Source organism: Mus caroli, chromosome 5, assembly GCF_900094665.2.
Source record: "Mus caroli chromosome 5, CAROLI_EIJ_v1.1, whole genome shotgun sequence".
In the NCBI taxonomy this organism is placed as follows: domain Eukaryota; kingdom Metazoa; phylum Chordata; class Mammalia; order Rodentia; family Muridae; genus Mus; species Mus caroli.
Genome location: NC_034574.1, coordinates 135297677 through 135306174, shown reverse-complemented (window position 1 = coordinate 135306174; position 8498 = coordinate 135297677). Strand labels below are relative to the sequence as shown.

At 48.3% G+C, this 8498-nt stretch overlaps 1 protein-coding gene across 1 annotated transcript in view; it reads left to right on the top strand.

The window, feature by feature from the left end:
• The window catches only part of Mmd2 (monocyte to macrophage differentiation associated 2), a 47425-nt gene extending 40039 nt beyond the window's left edge, over positions 1-7386 (top strand). The window contains exons 5-7 of the mRNA XM_021162650.2: positions 1405-1506; positions 3030-3099; positions 5865-7386. Coding sequence (XP_021018309.1) covers positions 1405-1506; positions 3030-3099; positions 5865-6068 — 376 coding nt within the window. The 3' untranslated portion in view covers positions 6069-7386. The remainder of the gene's footprint in view (positions 1-1404; positions 1507-3029; positions 3100-5864) is intronic.
• Positions 7387-8498: the final 1112 nt, after the last annotated feature.

Genomic DNA, 8498 nt, shown 5'->3' with positions numbered 1-8498 from the left:
TTTTTTTTTTTTTTTTTTTTTTTTTTTTTTTTTTTCAAGATAAGGTTTCTCTGCATGTCCCTGGCCATCCTGGAACTTGCTATGTAGACCAGGCTGGACTCGAACTCAGAGATCCCAGCCTCTGCCTCTCTAGTGCTGGTATTTCTACTTTAAAATACCTATGAGCTGGGCAGTAGTGGCACACGCCTTCAATCCCAGCACTTGGGAGGCAGAGGCAGGTGGATTTCTGAGTTCGAGGCCAGCCTGGTCTACAGAATGAGTTCCAGGACAGCCAGGGCTACACAGAGAAACCCTGTCTCGAAAAACAAAAACAACAAACAAACAAATATCTATGAATAGGGCCTTTAAGATGACTCAGCCTGATGCAGGGGTTAATATCTTTAATCCCAGCACTCAGGAGACAGAAGTGAGTTTGAAGGTAGCTTGGACTACATAGTGATTTCCAGGCCAGCCAGGGCTAGGTAGAGGGACTCTGTCTCAACCAACCGACCAACCAACTAACCAACCAACTAACCAACCAACAAAGATAACTTAGCAGGCTAAAGAATAAGCAACCCTGACTTCTGTAGACAAACCTGAATTCTCTCTCCAGAAGTCACATCGGTGAAGAAGGGGACTAAGCCCTCCAGAAGGTGTCCTCTCACCTCCACACATGCACCACGGTGTCTAGTTACATACACACACCCACAAAGAAACTACAGATGTTCTCAAAATACTGTATAAAATTACAAGAATTGAGCGTGGTGCTGTATATTAGTTAAACAGAACCAATAGAAGGAACGTAAAATATGAAAGGGCCCATGTTTATTTCTGTATGTGGTGTATATGTATATACATGTTCTGGTACACATGTGTGCATACACTCATGTGAAGGACAAAGGTTTCATGAAGGTCTGGTGTCTCCCTTGTTTGGTCTCCACCTTATTTTTGAGACAGGGTCTCTTACTCAACCTACCACTCACTATTCAGCTAGACTGGTTGCTGAGTGAGCCCCAGGGATCCTCCTGCATCTGCATCCCTGTCACTGGGGATTATGTGGGTTCTGGAAATTTGAACTAGTGTCTTCAAGCTTAAGTGTCTGGCACTTTACTGACTGTCTTCCCAGCTGTGAGGTTGCTTCTGTCTGGGTCTTGTCTCATGTGTGTAGCTCAGACTGGCCTGAAACTGGTGGTTCTCCTGCCTCAGCCTCCTGAATGCTGGGATGACAGGCATATGCCACCATCACAACGTTGCCAATGCAGGTTGTGTAGCATTCTACCCTGCCATTGTGAAAGTCCTCGTTCCTCCTAGGCAGTCTCTGGGGACTGGGCTGCTCTGGTGTCAGCTTCCTGGGACAATCTGGCCATGTAGTGCTGTACCTTAGCGATTCCCTCAGGCTCTGCCCTTGGCTTTCTTCTCTCCCAGGCTGAACCTTCGGGAGCTGGGCCCCTGGGCCTCCCACATGCGCTGGCTGGTGTGGATCATGGCCTCCATTGGTACCGTCTATGTCTTTTTCTTCCATGAACGGTAAGTGAGGGCTGGGAGTCTCAGATTGGCAAGGTGCCCCTTAGTTTCTCAGTACTCAGTACTTAGTACTTAGTACTCAGCACCCTCAAGTAGGTGAACCCAAGGATGACCCCAGAAATGTGAAGGCCCAGCCTTGCTTGCACCCTACCCTTGAGGAGGCCCGTGGGTGTGGGTGTACACCAGGCCCCGTGGCCAAGAGGGACAGATCACAGATCTCTCTCTCTCTCTCTCTCTCTCTCTCTTTGTGTGTGTGTGTGTGTGTGTGTGTGTGTGTGTGTGTAGGGGCCAGAGAGAGTATAATGCTGAACCAGTCCGACTTGTTTTTTGAGAGAGTCTTTCACTGATCACTGTGTGATCGTGGCCTGGCTTTTATGTGACTGCAGGGTTCTGAACTCAGGTTCTTGTGCTTGTACAGAAAGCCCTTTGCCAATGAAGCTGTCTCCCTGGGCCCTAAGTGTCTTCCAAAAGAGCTACCCTAAGAGGGTGGTGGGAAGATGGCTCTGTTGGTGAAGTACCAGTTGTTCAAGCACAAACCTAACTTTGCTCCCCAGAACACACTTTACAAGCTGGGCACAGTGGTACAACCATCATCCTACTGCTGAGAAGACAGAGACAGAGGATCTCCAGGGCTTGCGTGACTCCTGGCTTACCCGACTTGGCAAGGTCCAGGTCAATGAGAGAGCCTTTCTCAGGGTGGACAGCCCCTGAGGAATGACACAAGAGGCTATTCTCTGGCTTCCATACTCACATGCACACACACCTCACACAGATGTGCGTCTGCACACACATAAACACACACATGAAAGTCTTTAATTTCATTTATGTGAATCTGTATGAAAGTATATGCGCATGTGTGTGTAGGTGCCCAAGGAGGCCAGAAGAAGCTGTTAGATCCCCTAGAGCTGGAGTTATAGATAGTTGTGAGCTGCCCGCTGTGGGTGCTGGGAGCCCAACTGGAAGTGCTCTTAACTGTTGAGCCATCTATCCAGCACACTGTCCAGATTCTTTTTTAATGACATCATAGGTAACTTGACCTACTGACCTCATTCACACATCACCTGTCTTCTCTACACAGTATTATCTGATAATGGGCAAAGGCATTAAGAAGTTATAGACTCTGAAACCTTTTACTGCTATGGAACTAGAATGAGAGTCATTAAGTGGGGGAGGAAAGAAAATCTGGAGAATCATCAGAAAATAACAAAGCCCTGCATCCACAGAGCCCCAGGGACTCCAGAAGACAAACAATCCAGAATGGCATAGGACTCCATTGATCTAGTAGTTAGTTCAGCACAATTGCTGTGGGAGATGGTGCTGGGATTAATTAGTAATGTCTGCATAGGCCACACATCGGTGGCACACCACCCCCATTGTCTATTGATGTTGCTGGGTAGAATCTGTGTCAGTCACACTGAGAAGATCCGCTCTTCTTGCTGTGCTGGTCATCAGCACATCACACATTAGCTGTGTGCTCTGACCCTCCTTGGAAGCTCGTCCTAAGGTCACATGACTTGTCTTTGCAGGTACAAGCTTGTGGAACTGCTTTGCTATGTGGTGATGGGTTTCTTCCCTGCCCTGGTCATCCTCTCCATGGTAAGTCTCACTCGCCCATCATGAGGACTTCAGTCTTATGGAGGGAACACGTACATTAGCAAGACCTGTCTCTTGAGACTATCATTAAAGCCCTCTCCTCTGACAGCAGGGGGAAACAGAGGCCCAGCGGGTCTATGTGCTCGCCGAAAAGGGCAGAAAACATGTAGATCTCACCAGGGATATGGAATATCCCTTGTGCCTAACTCTGAGGTTAGGCCTCCATATCTATAAAGGCAACCAGACAGTTCAGGCAAGGCACTGACCATGGTGCATGTCTTGTCATTCCTGCTAGGAAGCACTGGATGTTATGACTACTATGTGGTTAATATTCAGCTACAGTACTCTTGAGGACTGGGGAATATGTGTGTGTGTGTGTGTGTGTGTGTGTGTGTGTGTGTGTGTGTGTTAAAGCCTTGGTGCCTTGGTGTTGCTGGGACAAAAAGCGCCTTAGAAGGCTGAACTGAAAAGATAGCTCAGAGGTTAAAAACAGTTGCAGCTCTTACAGAGGACCTGTGTTTGGTTCCTAGCACCCACATCAGGTGGTTTGCAAACACCTTTAACTCCAGATCCAGGCAATCTGGTGCCCCCTTCTGGCCTCCATGGGCATTGCATACAAATGGTGCACATACATCCCCGCCCATACACATACACATAACTAAGGATAAAGTCATTTTTATAAAGCAGTTTAGGAAAGAAAGGGTTATAGTCCATCACTGAGGGGAAGCCAAGGCAGGAATTAGCAGCAGCTAGTCACATCCATATCAGAGAGAAATGAATGCATGCTTAGAACTCAGCTAACCATCACTACTGTTATACAGTTCAGGACTCAATCCAGAGAATGGTGCTGGGTGTTTTAGGACGAGTCTTCACACATCAATGATAATAATCAAGATGAGTTTTGGGGTGGAGAGATGGCTCAGTGGTTAAGAGCACTGACTGCTCAACTGCTCTTCCAGAGGTTCCGGGTTCAATTCCCAGCAGCCACATGGTGGCTCCCAACCATCTGTAGATGCTTCTGGTATGTCTGAGAGTCACATGTAGCCCAGGATACCATCAAATTCCTTATGTGGAATATTCTTCCTTTTTTCAAGGCTGAATAGCATTCTCATGTCCTGCTCTCTTCTCTGTTTGGTTTTGTATTGAGTAAAGCTTGGCCCTGCTCTGTAGCCCAGGCTAGCCCTGAGCTCCTCCTTTTTCTGCCTGCTCAGTCCTGTGGTTGCAGGCAGGTGCTACTTGCCCAGTCTCCAAGAGACTTCGTATGGCTGTTTGAGTCATAGAAAGACAGGGTGATAGAACCTGACTGACCTAAAGAGGATTTGATCCTCTGTGTCAGTAAGATGAGGGGCATGAGTGTGGCTCCCAGCACCCACATGAGGCAGTCCACAGATACCTGGAACTCCAGCTCCAGGGTGTCTAGCGCCCTCTGCTGGCTTCCTTGAGCACGCACACACACACACACACACACACACACACAGAATTCCTTTTCTCCTCCATTGCTGAAATTCCTTTCCCCGAGAAGATGTAAACATCTATCTTTTCTCCAGGCTAGGCTTACTTGCAGGGCAGTAGGTGATGGCTTATGGGCAGATATGTAGGTGACTTTAAAGCAGCCACACTAAATGTCTGCATCCAATATGCATAATGACTCCCGAGTCTGTGTAAATGGAGTCTCCTCCCATAGTCTGTGCCTATATCCTCTAGCCCTTCTCAGAGACTCCAAGGCTGTGGGTGATTAGGGCAGAATTGCATATCACTGGTTGGGAGGGATGGCTGGACGCTCAGGTGAGGGTCCCACGTCTCTCCCTGACCCCTCTTTGCAAGAACAAATGTCAGCATTCAGCAAGTCCAGTTGTGATCTTTGCAGAGCAGGCCCAGCCAAAACACCTGAGGATGGCAGTGGGCTACCTTGGAGGATGGTTCTGGGAACCAACATCCCTCCATCCAGGCCTCCCGCTTTCTGTCTCTGTGGTCTTGGCTACTTTAGGACAGTCACATTTAATGGTAGCTGTCCTCTTGTGCCTGGCTTACTTCACTTAGCACTGTGTCCTTGAAGCTCCTCCACATCATTGCTTGTGTCCAAACATCCCATGGCCGAGTAACATTCTGTGGTATGGGCACACTAACTGACTCTATATGTGTGTTTGTGTGTGTGTGTGTGCACATGTGCCCGTGTGCCCATGTGTGTGTGTGTGTGTGTGTGCACATGTGCCTGTGTGCCCATGTGTGTGTGCACGTGAGTGCAGCAATGGGGACTGAACCCAGGGCATTGCACATTCTAGGCAACTCCTCTACTCTTTGGCTGTATCCCCAGCCCTCTTTCTCCTCTTCCTCTTCTTCCTTCTCTCCTTCCTCCCCCTCCTTCTCTTCCTTTCTTTTTTTCCCTGCCCCTCCCCCTTCTTTTTGTAGGGTCTCAATATTTAGCTTAAGTTCCCCCATGAACTTCCTATATGACCCTATTATAAAAGTAGCTTTTGAGATTTGGGGGTCAGTCTGTTTGTTGAGACAGAGTCTTATGTCACCCAGGCTGACCCTAGTCTGCTAATCCTGCTGCATTTGCCTTCTTCCAAGTGCTGGGTCTCTGAGGGTCCAGTTTGCCATCATCAAGCAATTGCAGATTTGGGAAATTGAGGTGGGAATATTTGATAGCACTGTGTTGAGTCTTCCTAGGGCATCTGCACTTGCCCTCCACTTGTATGTCTTTTTGTCTGGGTGGCAGGGAATGACTGATCTTCCTCTGACTTGACTCCAGTCCTTTTCTTCAACAGCCCAACACTGACGGCATCTGGGAGCTGATGACAGGAGGGGCTTTCTACTGCCTGGGCATGGTGTTCTTTAAGAGTGATGGGAGAATTCCCTTCGCCCATGCCATCTGGCACCTCTTTGTGGCATTTGGTGCTGGTACCCACTACTATGCCATCTGGAGGTACCTCTACCTGCCCAGCACACTGCAAACCAAGGTGTCCAAATGAGTGGCCCAGACTCCATGGGTCATTTGGACTTTGGGATCAAAGCAACATTGGAAGTGAACTGTGCCAAGATTTGCCTGTCTTTTCCTGGATGGAATTCTTCACGGGTCTAAGGACCCCTTCAGTGACAACAAGACCACCTTTTGAATCCCCAACAAGGAAGAAAACATTTAGCCCTTTCTATGGAGGAGAAATTAATTCAGTACTGTGTTTCTACTTTAGACAGTTTTTTTTTGTTTTTGTTTTGGTTTTTTTTTTGTTTTGTTTTGTTTTTTTTTTTACTGTAACCAATATTAACATCTTCAGAAAAGGGCCAAACAGGGAATGATCATCCAGAAGGTAGTTTTTAAAGTTCTGAGGGCCTCCCTTTCTGCTTCAGGAGAAAGTGACTTAGCATTATAGATGATTGATGGGGAATATCCCTGACCATGGTAGGCATCACCAATCAATTGCAGCCTGCATGTAGCAGTAGAATTCAACATAGTGTCCCATGCAGACATTACTAATTGATTCTGTGCTCATGATGGAATCTTTTGGCTGGCCTGGTGTGTTAGGAGACAGGATCACAGAATAACTATTAGAAGTCACTGTATGGAGGAGCATGCTTATCTCTGGACACCATTACCTTCTACTCCCTTCTGTCCATATTTGAGGAAGTTCTTTAAGTGAGCTGTTTGGAGGCAGTGCAGGGAGACCAAGGCATACATTCCAAACAGCTCCTGACACTCTGTTCCGCCATGGTTGGCTCTTGGTTCTAGAGGAGCTGAGATCTGGGATAAAGATGCTGCTACCTGGCCTTTTTTTCTCATCTCAAAGAATCTGGAGCAATGATGCTGTGTTCACCAGAGGGGCTTTTTCTCGGTGTCAGGAAATGGTTCTCAGAGGCCCCTCTGATGGCCCTAGGAGCAGGGTCTTCCTCTATCAGAATGGGTGGAATGTCTTCATCCCTCAACCTCTGAAGTGACCTGTCAGCTAAGAGCATGGCTCCCAGGGGCCTGTCCTCAGCCACCTCTATTCCTGGGCTAGCCTCATCCTAAGATGCCACCTGGACACTGGCTGAGTATTGAGCAGCTGGCCTGGCTCCTGACCTGAACTGACATCTCAGACTCTCTGCAAGAGTCTGCTGGAAATCCAAGGTCTTATTCAACAACTGCCAGTCAGATGGGGGTGGGCAAGGGTGGGTCAAGACAGGGTGCCTTATACTTTGTTCTAGCGCATTCTAAGGTGTTCCAGGGCTTCAGCACCTGGAATCCCATATGTCAAAGCCAGTATTAAATCAAGTTTATGCGTTCCTCAGAAAGATGGAGCCAGTGAGCTTTAAGATTGATTTTGTCTAGCCTGCTTGTGTACATGAGTGTCTGTCTGTATGAACATATGAACATGTGTGAGTCTCTCTCTCTCTCTCTCTTTCTCTCTCTCTCTCTCTTTCTCTCTCTGTTGTGTGTGTGCGCGCACACGCGCACGTGCAGTAGAACAGGACTTCTGGCCCTTGATAACCATCTTGGGTAACCCTGCCCCATGGATTTCCCCTATATTTCCTCCAACTGGGGGTCAGGGTTCAGAGAAGAGGACCATATTGGAGAGTGCTGGCTGCTGACTGGGATGGGACCCTCATAACTGGCCTGAGGCTGCGGGGAGTGGGGCGTCTGGAGTGCTGTGTCGGAATACCCCAGGTGTGGTGCAGTCCAGACCAAGAAAAGCATCTGCTGTTAGGATGCCAATGGGGACCAGGGAGGTTCCCAGGAACAGTGATGGAGCCTAAGCTACTGGCTTGGCACTTCAAAGAGACCACATGGCCCCTGCTGAGCTCTTGAGTTGAACAGCTCCATTTCTTTGTGGCTGTGGGCTAGGCATTTATTTGAGTTGTCCCTAGACAGTCACCCCACAGTGGGTCTCTCTCCTACCCAACTCCTATTCATCCTTCAAAGCCCAAATACATGCTGAGGACTTTGTAATATTTGTTTGACTCTGGGTCTATCTATTCTCTGCACCCCTTACTCCTGGTGCTCATCAGCACCACAGCTCAGAGCCCTGTCTGTCACTCAGGTACCTGTCACTCGGGTACATATGCTGCCCCTGGAGGGCGGGACTGTCTTGCTAGATCTGGCATCAAATCTGGCCTTTCCCATTGGCAAGGATTTAGGCCAGGCCCCTGCTCTCTGTGTCCCCAGCTATAAAACAAAATGAGACAGCATCTCATATGGGAGCCGGAGACACAGCTCAGCAGTTAAAAGCACTTCCTGCTCTTCCAGAGGACCCGGGTTTGATTCCCAGCACCCATGGCAGCTCATAACCATTTCTAATTCTCTTTTCAGGAGATCTGACACCCTCTTTTGGCCTCTGCAGGTGCCAGGCACGCCTCTGGGGCACAGACATATGTGACGGCAAAGCACTCACACAAATAAAGATAAAGAAATAAATAAAATTTGAAAT